The 18275-nt window shown below is 36.6% G+C and overlaps 1 protein-coding gene across 1 annotated transcript; it reads right to left on the bottom strand.

Annotated features, from left to right (window-relative positions):
- Positions 1–7053: 7053 nt before the first annotated feature.
- LOC149021491 (uncharacterized) lies at positions 7054–8026 on the bottom strand. Its single transcript, XM_089147131.1, has one exon. The coding sequence runs from the start codon at positions 7831–7833 to the stop codon at positions 7480–7482; it is 354 nt and encodes a 117-aa protein (XP_089003257.1). The 5' UTR covers positions 7834–8026; the 3' UTR covers positions 7054–7479.
- Between the last annotated feature and the right edge of the window lie 10249 nt (positions 8027–18275).

Raw genomic sequence — 18275 nt, 5'->3', positions numbered from 1 at the left:
AATCTCCTTATTAGATGTGTTGATTTTGTCAACCAAAAATACTTCTATTTTTAATATATAAAAATTGCATGTTTTTAAAAAATAATATTCATTTTTTGCCTTGTCTTACCATAGGTGGTAGGATATCTCAGCCTGGTTAGACAAGGTGTGGATTGCTCGGACTAAGTTCACATTGTCATGTCATCACTCAATCAAATGCCCGTGTATGAAATTTTCTTTCATGAAATCTTACCTTTATAAATTTCTAGTAACATTTGCAAAAATCACTTATATTAACCCCAAAAACATCTTTCTTGTCATTTCAGCTTTGTTTTTCCTTTTTCTTTTTTCAATTTGATCGAGTTGATATATTTCTTGGGTCAATCTTGGGTTCCCACCCATTCGGCGGCATTAATTTGAGGATGTAATCGTGGTGTGCGCAAGCTGGCCTGGGTGAACCTCATAAAAAAAATGTAAAAAAGAAATTAAATTTGGCAAAAAAAAAAAAAAGTTGATATATTTAGTTTGACCTCTAGCTTCAGGTCATTTTTGACAAGGGCTGGGAGGAGAGAGAATAATACGTGTGAAACACTTATTGATATGGTGGACCGGCATTCATAATTACTAATACGTACAATTATATAAGAATGGTACCATATAAGTCCAGGGAGAAGTCACATTCTTGACTTTGCCATCAAATTCTTCTTCTTCCTATACCTAACTCCTTCCAATAGAAATGCTCTCTTGAATATGTTTGGACGTTTGGTGGGAATGCGATGATAGAGAAGAATTTTTACAAGGAAGACAGTGGTCGGTGTGATGGATATGTTAGAACCTTATGTGATTCTTGCTCTTTTAAGTTCCGGCGCCTAAAAATGGTCGGTGTAGTGGTTTATTGGAGAGAAAGAGAGATTATTAAGTTTGGAAAATGATGGTTATGTTAGAACCTTGTGTGATTCTCGCTCTTTCAAGTTCCGGCCCCTAAAAATGGTCGGTGTAGTGGTTTATTGGAGAGAAAGAGAGATTATTAAGTTTGGAAAACGATGGTTATGTTAGAACCTTGTGTGATTCTCGCTCTTTCAAGTTCCGGCCCTACAAAAGTAATGAAACCATTTTAAATGGATATGATTGGAAGATAGAAGTCTCAATCACGGACGAAGCTTCCCCAAGAGCCCTTCTCCAATTTTTTGAAAATTTTCCTTTGCCCTCTTGATTTTTTTAAAATTTTCCTAGAAATATTCATCTAGTCCTTTTTTCATGTGTAAAATATGAGCATTAAAGATGAAGCCAATAGAAAGAAATGACATTCTATTTGTGGCTTTTCACTTATCCTTACTTTCATAAAAACTGCTAAATTACTGATAGAAATTTCGTAATCATTATTCTGTCTTTTCGAATGTTAAATCTTGACTTTGCCCTAATCTGAATGTACTGGACAAAGTCAACTTAACTAAAGACATTATCGAGCAAAAATAGAAAAAACAGCTAAAGAAGTCTTGTGATGAGTCTGTTTGATCCCCTAACAAGGTCAACTTAAGTCAAGTGAAGTTGGTTCCCTTCTAAGATCCTCAATTTTAAAAAGTTGGACATTGACCTAAGTTCTAAAGAATCAAATAAGGATCCAGATCAATCTCGACTGATTTTGATCTAATTTTAATCCGAATGTATCTTTTGTAGTTAGATATCGGCTGCAAATGAGTGGTTAGTGAATTTGTATACCCTGGTGAATGGTGATGAAGCTCTCTCAAATTGTAAGGGATGATGTCAAGAGTGGTGGTCAATGGTAGTGGTGGAATTGCCGATAAAGTGTAAGAAGAAGATGGACCCCACCTAAAGGTTGGTACACAATGAATGAGAAGGGTGAGGGACATTTAGGTCTGAACACATTTCAAATTTTGAAAACTTAACAACCAAACTAACGTTAGGGTTTTTGTAACATTTCAAGTTCATCAGATTGAACAACATGTAATACTGGTCACTTAAGTGGACAAGTTAGATTTTGGGCCCAACGATAAGTGGACAAAATTAAAAATAACTCAAGAAGATTTTATTAACAAGGAGAAAATTTTTGATGAACCCAAAAAAGAAAAAATAATTAATGACCATTGAAGGGTAACTTAATTCGTAGTATCAGCACCTCTTATTGAAGATGTCAGGGGTGAGTCTCCCAATAGTATATTATAATAGTCCACATTCCCAATATTATAAAGACCTACCAATTTCTCAAAAATTAAGAAAGAAAAAACTAAAGGGAAAAAAAAAAGGGTAACTAATGAATTCAAGTATTTCACAATACCAGAGAATTAAAACCATTTGGGCTGATCCCAATATAGGAAAAGATTGAAACCGCCTAAAAAACTCAATCATATTACGATATCATACTCAAAAGCACGAACGAAAAATGCCCATGATCTCATTAATTAATTATAGGGTAATTTTCATTTGGACCCCATGAAGTTTGGTTTATGTCATTTTTAGTCCAAAAAAACTGAGACTTTGCATTTGCTTCCCTTAGGGCCTGTTTGGTTACGTGAATCCAAAGATTTCAAATCTCTTGATTCATGAATCTAAGAATTATATCCATTTGGTTGTAAAAATCTCTAGATTCATGAAATTTAGAAATTTACCTTTTTACACTAAAAACGCGAATCTGTAGATTTATGGGTAAGGGGTGAAATCCAGAGATTTTTAAAAAAAATATATATTTGGACATTCACAAAAATCACATCCATCAAATGGTTTTTTAGGATGAATCCACAGATTTCATTCCACAACTAAACATTTAATTTTATAAATTATGACTCCATAGATTTGAAATTTATAGATTTGAAATTTCTAGACATTTGAAATCCAGACTCATGTAACCAAACAGGCCCTTATATTATAGAAAAAGTCAATTTAAGAACAAATTATCACTTTTATGACCAATGTCTTTATTATTATTATTATATATATATATATTTTTTACTTTAATTTTCTTTTATAGATGAGACTCACTAATTGACTGCTGTTTTGAAGAAGAACTTCCAATTTTGGACTCCACATCACTTGATTGCTTCTTGTCTTAGGTTTTGGTTTTTGACTCGTCCAACTTCAACTTGTATTGTTTGTGTATTTACCATCGCTGGATTTCTTCCCTGTGAGCATTTGGGATTTTTGGTGAGGATGAGTGAAGATGTTTTGTTCTTGGGCATTGTGGGTTTGAGCATATCTGAACTTTTATTGAGAGAAACTGAATTGGGTTTGTTGGAATTGAGCTTATTGAGCTGGGTTTTGGTGAGGGCAGTAGATTCTGTGGATGTCGCTGCTGTCTTTATTGTTGAATTTGTAGCAGGCATGGGTTTGATGAAGTTTTTTTGGGTTTTGGTGGATACGTTGGGATTTGTCTTCTTCTTTGGCTTGACTTTTCCTTCTTCTTCTTGTACCTCCTCCATGGCTCCATCATCCCTAACATTTTCCTTCTACCCATAAACCTCCTATTCTGTGAATTAGTTTCTGGTAAGGCAAAAACTAGAACACTGGAGCAGAGGAATGAAGAATGGTAAACAAGAAACAATTTTCTGAAGCTGAAGAAGTACTGAGGTGAACCCATTTGGGAATTTGTGTGTATGTAAAAACATTAAAGTTAAAAAAATGATGGTAAATTAGTCATAAAAGTGATAATTTGTCCTTAAATTGACTTTTTCTATAGTACTAGGAAGACATATGGAAAGTATTAATTTTTTTGAACTAAAAATGACATACACCAAACCTCAGGGTGTTCAGATGAAAATTACCCTTAATTTGTTATCATTAATTAAAATATAACATATAATTTTGATAATTAATATTAACTTTAAGTAATAAATTTGTTATTAATGAGAATTTGACAGGGATTTAAAATTACAACCAGCTCATACTCCTTGCATTCAATTTTACTTTGAAGATGTGCACGCATCTTACAAATAGAATTTGAAAAGGTGTTCAACCCTTCAACTCATATCTCTTTGTATTCCTTTTATTAAGTTATATTATATATACATATTTTAATTTATTCTTGAGAAAAACATATAAAATTTTCTTCCAAATCAATGCAATTTGCAAATCTTTTCTTTTCCATTTCTTTGATCCTAGAACCAATAGTCCAAATCAGACGATATAATGTTAACAATATTAATTTGTTAACTATTTGGACAAGGGGTCTTAGAAAGGGAGCCATGCCTTCACATTAGTTGCACCATTAATTCAGTTTAATAAATAGAAATGTTAACTTTTAACACTTTTTTCAAGTATCTCATGATACAATGTGATATTAGATTGATATGTATCCACGTTAGATACAATCGATATAAATACATATCAATGCTTACCTATTTATTCTTAAAAAGTTATGTATTAAATTGTAACAAAATATATTGGTTAGTACAATAAAATATTCAATATGAGACTATGACTGATACATACTCAATACTAGTACTTCAAACCTTGATGTCTATTAAGATAAATGGTTGAGTTTGACATGTTGGTTAGGTGCTCAATTGCACAAATTGGGTTTTATTATCTCTTATGTGTGTCACCTTCATGACCATTGGGTCCTACATCTTAGAAGTGAAATTTGTACCATCTCAATGGTGTAAAGCTCTTACACTTTTCCTGGAGATAAACAGATTTAGACTTGCATTATATACATTTGATCCTCTCTGGACCCTTTGAGTCTAAGAGCCTAGTGTACACTAGGTACAATCTTCTATAAACTTTTATAATTGATGTGTCCAAAATCTGTTTAGCCTTTAGATTTCCGTAGAATGACCTGCAAAAAAGAACGTCAGATGTGGCCCGACCGTTGGGATTGGGAGTCCACCTCCGGAGGCTAAGTTAGTTGATGAACTTAATCACAAACGGCTTTGCTAGAGCACAGAGCTAAGGAATGAATAATGAGAATATGATTCAGATTGTATCCGTCCTTCTACCTTGTGAGTAGGTGATGTCTTATATAGAGTGTACTTTCGAATCTCCTTCGTTGGATGTATTTGAGCCTTCTTCGGATAGTCGTTGGATCTTAACAAATAGATCCGTTGAGTGATAGATCTCTACTAGGTTGGACTAGTAGATGATTCCTTTGATAATACGATCGTTATATGGTAGTTATCCATATAATAGCGATGAGTGACAGCCGTCAAATGCTGCTAGCCGTCTCTAGATTGATTAACCTAATCCAATCGTATCGGATTAGGGCGTGCTTGTGACTGAGTTAGTTTTCTTTCTCAGCAAGCTATCTCCCGGATCCGGCTTGCTCGGAAGCGAGTTGATTCCTTTCATCCCAACTGGAGTCGAGGATTGAACCAAGTTTGAACCAGGTTCAGTTATATTTTTTCCATATCTATAATATATGTCACCAAATTCAGAGTTACACCATGCAACAAATATAGTCTGGCCTGACTTCATTTAAAATATACAACTCTTTGATTTAAAAATGAAATTATTCATTCAACTTTTTTCGAGATAAACTACATTGACCCTTCAAGTTCTCGATGAGAAGAAAACGTTTTTTAACAAAGCTCCCACGAACCAAGATTAATGAAAATATATATCATCAGAAACACATCGCATTTCTTTCAAATTTAAACTTTAAACGAGTAATAATAAATTTCTCGAAAGAACCAAGTTATGTCATCAGCTGACCAAGGTAAACAGCTTAATAGTCCATTACAATCGAATAATCAATGTTAAATTTTTATTTAAATCAATTTCTTAACTATCATTCCTGCTGTCATCTTGTCATCGATCGATCTTAGATATTAAAAAACTACCAAAGTTCACTACCTGTTAGTGTCTGATGATTCAGGATTCCCCAAGCAAACAGCAATGTTTAATTTATTAATAGAATAAATGAAATAATCTTGCATATATAGCTAATATTTTAACAGATGAGACCATTAGAGTTTGGTGATTCTTGATCGATACTGCAACAGCATGATGCATGTTGTTATTGACATTTTAGTCAACTATTTATAGACCAAAGGATTGGCTATTGAACCGGCTTTGAGGATTGCGTCTAGATCGAACACTTCCCGGTTTGGATATTCAACAAGGTCCCTTTTTCCGAGAAGCTGCATGAAAAGCGAATTAAGTGAAACTTCCTCTTGATAACATGGGACTTGACAGACATAAAAAGTCCCCACAAGGCAGGCCAGCATTAAATGCACCCAGGATCTCCGTTATCTCCCTGAGGATGACAGAAACTTCTAATACACTCAAGGCTTCTCTCGAGCCCCGAGCCGGCGGCTCAATTGACCCATCTTTATGAGCTTCGATCACGTCAACAGTAAGATAAGACAGGCCTGCCATTCACTGACGAGACATTCCGACAACTAAATCATCTGACAACTTCGTTGGCCACTTCCTAAGGCCATCATCATAGGCACATTCCCAATCGTAGGGCCAGAAACAAATCTTGGGATCTCCAGAGGTATAGGTTTGCGGTATAAATAGCAAGCGATTACGCAGGTAAAGGGAGAGGTCCTCCAGCCATTACTCTCCTTTATAAATTCACCGAGAACATTCTCTCAATTATTCTCTTGCATCCTTCTTGAGTATTTATTTCTCTAGGGGAGATTTACAGTTTCTTTTTCAAGGACTAACTTAATCATTAGAGGTGGTTTCACATCCTAAGAAGCGACCCACTCTCACCTCCCTTTTGATTTCAGGAGAACCAGATCTGAAGTGAACTTGAACTAGTACGGAGAAAATCGGTCCTCCACCAACACATGCATGTGTATGTATATAATTCATTTCTTGACGACGACTTAAATCTTTTAGCTTGAACCAGCCCATTTAACATCACCAATTCGAAAGTTTCCCAGTCGAATCTGTTCGATTTCAATAGATTTGAATCAAACTCAGTATTTACCCATTTTGCTTCTCAAAACCTATATTTAGCTAGAATATTGCACTATTTGTATCTACTCCCAATGAAGTCACCTGCAGAGATCATATAATATCTATTCATGTATCACAAATTTATTGTAATTGCCATTACAATCGAAGTCTAATTAACTAGCATAATACAAGATATATATACCTAAACCCTGTCAATTCTGATGATAGGGATTGAGATCAGATTTCATTTTTCTTAACATTGATGGATGACAAACATTTGGAAGTATTGGTTGAAGAACAGCTTTGCAGGTGCAAGAAGGGAGAAGAAGCCAAGATGAAGCCAAGATGTCAATGTCAAGCATGTTTCAAGGTTCCAAAAGCGATGTCGACAAAGAAGTAAATCCACATTTCCGGCAAACTACCTGCTAACATCTCAACAAACGCTCCCCAGCTGGGTCGCCCAGCCACCGGCCGGAGCCAAATAATCTCATCAACCATACCAGAAGATCCCAAATTTTTCTGACAAATTTGTTATTAAACAAGTGATCTTGTTCAGTTTATATATAAACAGAAACGAAGAAACATCAAAATGAAGAAGACTAGATATATAATTGGAGAGAGAGAGAGAGAGAGGTGTTGAGATCAGGTGAAGAGGGGATGAAGGCCGAGAACAGGAACTGCTAAAGAAGACTCCATGAAGATCCGTTTCTGAGCAGCTTCGAAAGTAGCACCTCCTTCGAGGAGCTCCTTAACCAAACTGTGATAAAAAGTTTTGAGCTTCTTCAACAGAAGCGAATATTTGAGCTTCAACCATCGCAGTCGGATCCGCTTGACGAGTCTCAAGAAGAACAACCCTCTGTGGTGGCGTTTCTTCCCTCCTAGCCTCACCGTCTGCAGCTTCCGTTTCCTTCTCATCAAGACCTTCTTCCTCTGTGTTACCCACCGGAGCTTGGAGCTTTTCCCATGGTTGCTGACGCTTTCCTCGTGGTCATCCATGAATAATGATTTAAGAACTTACAAGAGCCAGTGAATTATGGGTTTCAGAATTCAGACTATGAGGTTGACCAAATAGAAAGGAAGAAGATCCAGATCGGCTTGGAACTTGAAATGGTTACAGCCTGTGAATTTATATGCCTTTGAGCCTCGAAGTATTTAATAAATACCTGGGAATTAACATATGGAGAGGGAAATCTGCTACAGACAGCTTGGGTCCTTGATTTACTTATACTCAATCCACGCTCTTAATCTTATCCTAAAAAACAAAAAAATAAAAATCCACACTTAATTTTTTACCAAACCCCAAGAAAAAATCCACTCGGATCCGATTGTGCATACACTGTTTATGGATGGATGTATGTTAGGTGAATGTATATTTATTAGCCATTGTTACTTTGTTTTGTTATGTACCATGTACCTCCATTAATTCTATATATTCAAGAACTCCTTCACTAAGAAATTAGTCTCTAATTCAAGTTCTATAAAAAAAAAAAAAAAAGTTTCTATTTAAAGTAATGGAAGATTATAAGAACCCTCTCTCATTTAAGAACAAAATGGGATTCTATAGAAATACCATACATATAAGATAACCCCGGGATAGGAAAATGCACAATATGGAAAGCATGAAAGATGAAAATTGTAGTTTTGGAAATGTTGCAGAAGGCATACAATCAAACGGATTTGGCTCCTTCAGAGTGCCACCCATAGAGTTTGATACAAAAGAGTGCGAATGACAGAAGCCAAATCCTTATCAGGCTGGACAGTTCCTTATGTTGATACCCCCCTCAAAGTGAAGTTTAGTGCTCTGAATCATCAATTCATCTCTTATATAATTCAAATAGCACATATAAGAGGGCTTTGTAAATATATTTGCTTGTCAATGTGGAAATAAGTAAACATTTTTCCTTCTGTTAGATGTGGAAATAATTTACTATGAGTTTTTTCTTAGAAACCCTAACATGGATAAAATAGAATCCAATCTTAATGTATTTGGTGTTAGCGTGGAAGTTCAGGGTTACTGATAAATTGTGGCAACAATGTTGTCACTACACATGATCCATACCCTAGATATCCCAATGCCAAGCTATGCCAAGCTCAATGAGGAAGAAGCAAAGTAATTTGTTGGAAATTATATGACAGAATATTGAGAGATCAAAAATAAATTAACAATAATTGATCTTTAGTAAAAGAGCCCTTCTAGTGATATGTTGTAGTGCCATTTTTCTGGTATTGTTGGTTGATGGTGGGTTGAGTAGAGAAACGAATGTTGAGCAAGGCTTCGGGTGTGAGCTGCAACTCACCGTTTCCCTGCAAACAAGTTGGAAGCGGCTGCGGGGTAATGTGCTGCCCTAATGCCTGCTTCAACTGTGAAACGTGAAACACCGGGTGGATCCGTGAATCATCAGGTAAACGTAGACGATAGGCGACTGGTCCCACTGGCTCAATGATCTGGAACGGCCCCAAGATAAAACATCCCCTGCCTTCCCCAACTATTATGCACTCAATTATTCGGCTCCATCTAGTACTATAGGATTATGCTCAGCCAATTACAAAAATACTTGTAACGATGTTGTGTCAAATCTCAATAGAAATCAAGAGAATAAATAACATGCAATACTTGCATTTAGATAACATAGGAGAATTCATCTTGAGAGAGACTTGATTGATCTCAATAGAACTTGATCCACCATGAACTTTCTTTCTTTTTTTCTTTTGGTAGAAAAAACTAATTTATTCAAGGCAGTAAAAACTAGTGGAGATAAGAGATTACCTCATTTAATCAAGAAGTGGACACTAGCCAAATAGTTGGGCTTGCCACCAACTGAGCCTCCTTTACTAGGCAATTAGCTACACAGTTGATCATCCTAGAAATAAAAGCAAATTGACATGACTCAAAATGTGATTACATATTTGAATACATCAACTTTCATTCAAGAAATACTTGATCCAAAAAGACAAATGGCTGTTACATTTATAGAGAAGTAGTTGAAAAAATGAAATAAATTAGAAGAATAAGAGCATAAACCAAAGGAATTAAAAGCGTGAAAAGTTTTAAAAAGAACAACAAAATATTATTTTTTTAAACTGAAATTGGTAAATGACACATGGTATAAATTAGAAATACGTGTACGTATTAGACTATTTGATTCTTAAATAGTTTCAAAATTCATTTAAAACTAACATTATTTCTGAGCATTAACCCCCAAGTTAAGTTTTATATTTTATAGAAACAAAGTGTTAGATTCCCAAAATAGAATTTTGTCACATGAGCATGGCTTAATCCCAAACTTTCAGAAAATTTTGGTTTTCCCAAGCAAACCATCATGTGACAACCAGTTTTTTTTTAGAGAGCCAAGGAATATCATCTGGTTCCACCATTTTAATTTATTTAATTGCAGGAATGAAGTCATTAAGTTCGTAACAGGTGACATCATTCATTGTTAAATTGCTTCACCTAATTTTCAAATAAAAAATCAACCTCAATTTTTAGTCTAACCATCTTTCAGCCAACAGAAAATGCTAAGCAAAATAGTGGATCAGTTTTCTTAATGAAAATCAAGTTTTTAGAATGATGGTTAGAAAGTTGGATGACTTCAAAGCTGAAAAATAAATCTGTAATGGTAGATAGAATAGAGAAGAAAGAAAACAAAGAAAATGAAAGAAGAAATGAAAAATCTTAGAAGAATTAGTCTTGAAGAAGAGGAAGAGAGAAAAACAATCATAAGAAAAAGAAGAAGAAAATAGGAGAGAAGCTAGGAGGGGGGCTGCAAACGCACAAAGCTTAAGCTTTACTTTATTTTTTTACATTCCATCGTTAATAATCTAATTACAACTTACAAGAGCTTAAATAATAAAAGTGACATTTTTCAATATGAAAACAACTGCAGTAGGACTCTTGATAATTTAAAAATGGTAAACATTGATTGTACTAAGACTCTTAGGAATTTAAAACTAACAAAAAAAACTGATCATTGATATTCTATCTGAATTAAAATTTTAATTACATAATTATCCCAATAAATAAATAACATAATCCTAAGTTATCTCTAAAAATCCCACGAATACAGTTCCTATTTTATCTTCTTGCAAGCTGGACATGGGGCCCAACAAAGGATTATCTCCTAGGTTGTTGTTCACGAACTCCTCAAAAAAAACTAGTCCTCGAGTTTCATAGAAAAAATCTGCCTCACGATTGGCACACAAAAAAAAAACGAATTTGATAGGTTGTTGCAACATTTTCAATTACAATAAATGAGAATAGAAATTAAGGAAATAAAAAAAGAGGGTGGAAGAGATATAAGAAATAGAAAAATTTCAGGGAGTAAAAGAAAAGTAAGAAAGAGAGACAAGAAGTTTGAATAGGCCATGAGATAGAGAAGAGATTTACCAGGTTTGGGCTCTGATGCCAACTAATGGGGGACAAAACAGAGAAAAAAGAATGAAGAAGATGGGAGGAAAAGGGAAAATCCTAGAAGAATTAGCATGAAGAAGGGGAAGAAGGAAAAGAGCACTCATAAGAAGAATAAAGAGAAGAGGAGAAGAGAGCAGGGGTGGCTACAAATGCACAAAACTAAAGCTTCAATTCGTGTTTTTCTATTCCATCTTCTTACAAGTGTTAAAATAATAAAAGCGACATTCTTCAATACAAAAACATCTATAGTAGGACTCTTGGTAATTTAAAACTAACAAAAAAAATTGATCATATTAAGATGCTTAGGAATTTAAAACTGACTAAAATTAATCTTAAGTATCCACATGAATTAAAAATCTAGTTACATAATTTTCCTAATAAATAAATAAGAAAATATTAAATTTTCTCTCAAACTCCCACAAAAACCATTCCAATTGCAAGTTGGACTTTGGGCCCATCAAATTTGAATATATCTCTATGCAAGCTAGACTTGGGGCCCGTCAGATATGAAAATTATCATCTAAGTTATTGTCACGTTATTGTAGTGTGAACAACAACTTCTAGTTGTGTTGCATCAATTTCTCCATCTCTTAAAAAAAAACCTCGTCCTCGAGTTTCATTGAAAGGAAATCTGCCTTACTCGATCTACATCCCAAAAAACAGGCTTTCATGGATTGTTATAGCATTGTTCACAATTACTGAGTAAAGAAATTAAGGGAAAGAAAAAAAGGAGGAAAAGTAGAAAGATCTCAAGGAGGAAGAAAAGCAGGGAAGAGAACTGTAAAATCCCCTAAAATCCAAACTTGATAACTTGTTGTTTTAGGTCCGCGAACCTGAAGTACAAGTAAGAGGCAACTTGGACCATTTGAGTTGAGCCCGGGAGTTCGAAAATCGAATCTATGGACTTGGATGAACTAGAAGAAGACCAAACCACCCTAATTGATTTCAAGAGGAGATAGAAAGTTAGTCTGAAAGGCATAAAAATGAGATTTTGGCATGCACGAAAACCTATGCTAGAGGACTTAAATGCCAAGGTAAAGTATAGCACTGATTCAAAATTGTTTAAAAAGGATTCTACCCTCCAAAGCCCGTTGAAAATTGCTTTAGCATGCAAAAGATATATGGCCTATTGATTGGGGTGGGTGATCAGTTTGACCGACCGGCCCTTGCCCGAAAAGGGTAGTTTCAAGAATTTGAGTCAAGAAACATTATTTTATTACTTTCTCACCTCATAAACGAATTGTTTATGCTAGTGTAAGGCTAAGAGTGTGGGAGAGGAGAAGAGCTTGGAATTTGGGGAGATTCTTGCACGTGAGGCGATGTCGAAGCACGGTTTGCAAGGATAATTGCGTGTGAAGGTAAGAAGACTTAGAAACCCTTCATTCCAACTACTTTTCATAGTATTTATGATGGATGTTTGCAATAATCATGATAATTGTAGAAGTTGGGTTGAATTGAATGCTCATTCTTGTTTCTCATTGTGTTACCCAACTTCTTTGAGCATTGATTGGTTTCATTTCAACCATTTGAGACCGAATGACCCTCTTTGAGATGCCCGCAGGCGACTCTTTGAGAACCAATTTGGGGTTTTTTTATTTGGGACTAGTTGGGATGATTGGAAGGTGTTTTGGGGGCAATACTACTGTCCCATAGAAGTTCCCAAACCCCCCCCCCAACTAATTTGGTTTCAAAATGAGCTTGAGTTAGGGCCTTTTGGTCTCAGCAGGGTGGTGGTCGAAGGCTCTAGGAGGCTTGATTTGCCGCCCCCTATCCGGTAGTGCAAGTTGGGTTCGTTAGACATTTGTTTTGATTTTCGACTTAAACCTAATTTAGTCTTTATGTTTTTTTAATGTTCTTGTAACTTGTTAGCAATCATTGATTGTGAATTTCTTGGATTCTCTGAGACTATTGTTTCATTGATAGGTGAGAAGTATATTATCATGTATTGTGTTTATGACTTAATTTTATTTCTTGTTATTATAAATGTTGATTATCTTCTAATGAATTGTATGAAACTTTGCACGAATAAAAGGTAATTTGATGTTTATGTTTGTATTACTATTCAATTCATTCAAGTGATGATTGTGAATGTGATGTGTTTGAAAACTTGGTGCTAAAGTACTTACCTATATATATGTACATACCACCCCTAGAGTTGTGGGTTCACCCATTACCCCTAGTGCCTATGCATCCAGTTAGACTCACTAGGTGCATGATCAATAAGTGTCTAAATGTATTGGTTAGTAAACTTTAATGAGTGCTACTACCCTTTCGATAGGGGTATTGAAGTCGAATGACCCGTGATGGCAATGGCTAGGTCTTGTGAGCATCATAAAAACCCACTATTATCACATAGTGGTAGAGTTGCATATGTTAGGGTTGGGCTCACGGGGCATCCAAGAGACGGCTTGAGTGCTTAGGAGACACGAGAGGCATCCACCCTAACATATGTAGATGACCATACAGTTAAGGAATCGTAGTCCAAAATATGGCTTGAGTGCCGTGGGGAATAACATTCCTAGGTGGAGAAAGATACTAAACTACAAAGGTACCATGCATGACAAAAGGTATCTGGATCACATGCAGTATGAGACGTAGTTGACCTTGCTTTTGAGCTAGACTTATCATTGACACATGCTAGTTTTTAAACCAAACGGTGTTGGTGAAAGAGTGGTGACTTAATCCTCAGCCATAGTATGCATGTGACCTAATCCCAAAAGACGGCTTGAGTTTTGTGAGGGAGAGTGACGAGATTGCCCAAAGGAGGCTGGTGTTGTAACTTAACGTGTGTCTACCATAGAGACTACATTTGTTAGAGTCTAAGAGGCTGGTGTTGTAACTTAACGTGTGTAGAGCCATATTATATTGCATATTTATGTGTGTGACAGATGGGTATTGTATGATTATGTTGACTTGACTAACTTTAGTGGAACTCATTCATTTTTGTATACATTCTCTTAGATTCTACTGCAAGTTATAAGGACCCCTTTTATTTAGAAAGTTCGCTGCAGGCAGAGTCATACAAGGGACCGGTGGGGGAAGACACAGAGGCACATGGAGAGTCGTCTCCCTGCTCAGACTGCACTTACGGAGTCCAGCCTTTCTAAGGCTTTGGAGATATCATTGGAGAAAGTAGTTGCCTTCGTCACGATTATCTACATTCTCTATTTGTTTGTTAGGCAATGACACTACTTAAACTCTTAACTTTCTTAATAATAATACTTAAACTTCCGTTGTTAAACAATTTATTCCTTTCATACTCTGATTTTGAATTCATTAACTTTAATTATGATTTGAGGATGCTTGTAATAACTTAATGATTTGATACTTTAATTCTTTTCCTCTTGGATAATGCTATGTGGTATTGTATTGTTATGGATTGGCCGTGAACCTAATCCTGTAGTGTTATCACCCCCACGGGTACAAGAAAGTTGAATAGACCACAAGATAAAGAAGAGAATTACCAAGGTTTGGGCTTTGATACCAATTAATGACAAACATAATAGAGAAGAAAGAACGATAAAGAAATTAGGGGGAAGAAGGGAAAATCTTAGAAGAATTAGTCTTGAAGAAGAGGAAGAGAGAGAAAACACTTATAAGAAAAAGAAGAAGAAGAAAAGAGGAGAGGGGGGGGGGGGGACTGCAAACGCACAAAGCTTAAGATTTACTTCATTTTTTTCTATTTCATTGTCAATAAGCTGATTACAAGTGCTTAAATAATAAAAGAGACATTCTTCAATACAAAAACAACTACAATATGACTCTTTGTAATTTAAAACTAGCAATAACATTGATCGTACTAGGACTCTTAGGAATTTAAAACTAACCTAAAAATCGATTCTTGATATCTTACCTGAATTAACATTTTAATTACATAATTATCCCAATAAATAAATAACAAAACCTTAAATTATCTCTAAAAATTCCATAAATACAGTTCCTATTTTATCTCCTTGCAAGCTGGACTTGGGACCCACCAAAGAATTATCTACTAGGTTACTGTAGTGTGAACAGTAACTTCTGGTTTTGCTAGCATCAATCTAAAACTCAATCTTGTTAGGAAGAATATGAAACTAAAAGTGATGGGTTGTAACGCTAACATCTCTCTTGACCTCATATTATGAGCCGTTGATCTTTGGCAATGAGCTAAACCAAGCTAACTCGAGCTTATGGTATCTCAACTACATCTTTAGGGGGATGGTTTTTATAACACTTTAGGTCTATAGTGGGTTTCGTCTGTGACCTGAAGGAAAGTGGAACTCTTAACCTCATATTATGTGATATTGGTCTTCGCCAACGGAACCAACCTGTAAAGTTTATTCATTTTGATTTCTAGATGGCTTCTTTAGTTAAGTTGCCTATTATCACTACCAATGATAGTGATAATGGTTGGCATTGATGATGGTGACTACGAAGGCTTGGTTGATTGATATTTCTTTCTTTTCTATTGTTGTTGTTCAAATTAAGGATAGTGGAGGGGGCATTAGTTCATCAATATCTTTTATCGTAAAAAAATAAATTAAAAAATTAAAAAAAATTAAATTTAAAAGGTCTTTAGGTAATAATAATTTAAGATTATTTTGGTCTTTTAATTTGTTTTAGGTTGGTAAATATTTTCACATTTTCATACAAGAACTATTATATTTTAATATTTTAACAATATTCACAGAAAAATTTGACAATATGGATGTTATTATTATCACATTTTTCAAGTAACAAAGGTTATAAATGTCATTAGCATATTAAAAGATGGAGCTAATTATCGTTCAACCAACTTAAAAGAAGATAGTAAAAGGAACCGAATTAACCCACCCACCCCCACCCCCACCCCAAAAAAAATAAAAAAGTGAACAGGTTAGCTCCCCACCCCACCCCTTGCGCCCTATGGCACATCCCCCCCCCCCCCCCCCCCCCCCCCCCCCCCCCCCCCCCCCCCCCCCCCCCCCCCCCCCCCCCCCCGCCCCCCGCCCCCCCGGGGGCCCCCCCCGGCCGGGGGGGCCCCCCCCCCCCCCCCCCCCCCCCCTGGCACTCCCATTACTTATTTGAAAATTTCTTTTTTTCGGGGTATACAATTTAAAAAGAACTTGAGGCTATGACTTTATTGACAATTTATACAACGTTTGGTGAATCAAATTATTTGTGTTGTGTCACGATCTGACTTGTTCGAATGGACCACGTTCAACTCCGGTCTGGTGTGGGTTTGGTTGATGTTTGTGAAAATAAGTGTAGGTTGACTCTATGGTTGATTAGCCACCTCAAAAGATGAAGTTAGACTCAAGAATAACACTACCCCGAGAAGGGAGTTTAATTACCCCAGTAAAAGAGCTAGAGGGTACGTTCGGGAGTTAATGAGCATTACCAAATATATTGGTTGTTGGGGGTGTTTATAGCTAAACCTAACTGAAGTGTGCCATTGGATACTCTAGGTGAATTCGTGTTTTCTGAAAGGTAGACATGTCAATAGGCTCATTTTTTTTTATTTTTTTTTTGGTAGAAAACTTGATTATGAAGAGACAGGAACTGATAACGTCTCCTTCAACCGGATAGTAGAGTTAGGCCAATCTAACGCCGTCTCAGCGTCGGGCTTCGGCCAGGATGAGTCGGTTGTTCCTTGGACAAGAGAGATACTGAGTTGGAGACAGCAGGACGTATATCTTCACTACGGTCCCAGTTAATAGGTCTGGAGATGTGGCTGTGAGTAGTCTTCCACTTAGGCATCGGATTCTATTGTCGTGCTCCCCTTCCCTTGCAGTCCATCTTGCTTGATACCTGGCCTCTCCAACTTCAGCTTCTCCAAATACCATAGGCATGGATCTTGCCAATAATGGATCCCCTCTCCAATTTCTTACCACAAAACCAATCCCGTGCTGATTTATCCGATTTCAACGCAGCATCGAGTTTATTTTTAGTACTCCCCCTCCGAGGATTCCATGACACCCAACTTGAGTCCTCCAATCGCTCGTTAACCACTTGGGCTGAGTTCTGTTGTGGCAACGGGTTACTTTGTGCATTGAGGAAGTCTCTGCTGCCCTTGAGGCTATTGGATTACTCGTGGAGCCGCTCCATTGTTGAACACATTCATATTTCGGCTCTCCAGGATACCGAGAATAAATCCTATTTGAGCTTCCCTGCTTATGGTGCTTTTGTCCGCCATTTGATAGTGCTCCCATTCCGCAATCCATCTATCGGCGTGTAATCCAACTTTCATCAAATCCAAGCCTAGATTCGAGCCCCCACCCTCGTGCTGGTGCATGAAAGTATATGTTCCGTAGTTTCCAAATCTCCACATCTAGCACACTTATCTCCAATTCCATTCCCCTATGTATGCGGTTTGTTCCGATGCCGCTTGGTTACATGCACGCCATGTAGAGCTCGCACCTTTGGTACGCATTAAGACTCCAACCTTTTCCAGTCGCTTTATCCACCTTCCCACTTTTTCCATTTGAGGTTGAAGCTTTCCTTTGCTTAATTTCCCTTCTCATTGATCCTGTGGTATGCTGATTTTCTGTAAAATACCTTTCTTATCTCTGCCCAATGAGTTGATCCTCTCGGGAACATTGGTAATTGGATTCGTAAATGGCTAAGGCAATCTCGGTGAACGTCTTTAAATGCTTCTATTCCACATACCATCCCCATCAATTAAATCTTGGGTAATTTTCTCTGACCCCCGGGTTTGCTTCTGTCTTTTTAGTCCAAAAATAATATTCTCTCCGCCTCCCCAGTATTCATAGATCTTAGGACAATTTATTATTTTTATGACCAAAATCCCTCGTGTCTATTCTCTTGATTGAAATGGAAGTGAATGTGAGAACCTGAATTTGAGTTGGAATCACGAGCTGTGTAGGAGTAGAGCATCGGCAGCAACAATGGCGGAGGTTGTCTGCTGGTAGCGACAGATCTCACTTCCTTCAAGTGGGAAGAGGAAGCACGGGAGGCGGAGAAGTATTTTTCAATCTTTGTCAGCCTGCTAGCTCCAATCCCTTTCAGAATGATGTAAGCAACATGAGCATCTGCCTAGCCTTTCCTCTTC

The sequence above is a fragment of the Hakea prostrata genome, chromosome 3 (genome assembly GCF_041222555.1).
Source record: "Hakea prostrata isolate BN-2017 chromosome 3, UWA_Hpros_2, whole genome shotgun sequence".
NCBI lineage: Eukaryota > Viridiplantae > Streptophyta > Magnoliopsida > Proteales > Proteaceae > Hakea > Hakea prostrata.
This window is presented reverse-complemented; position numbering and strand designations above follow the sequence as displayed.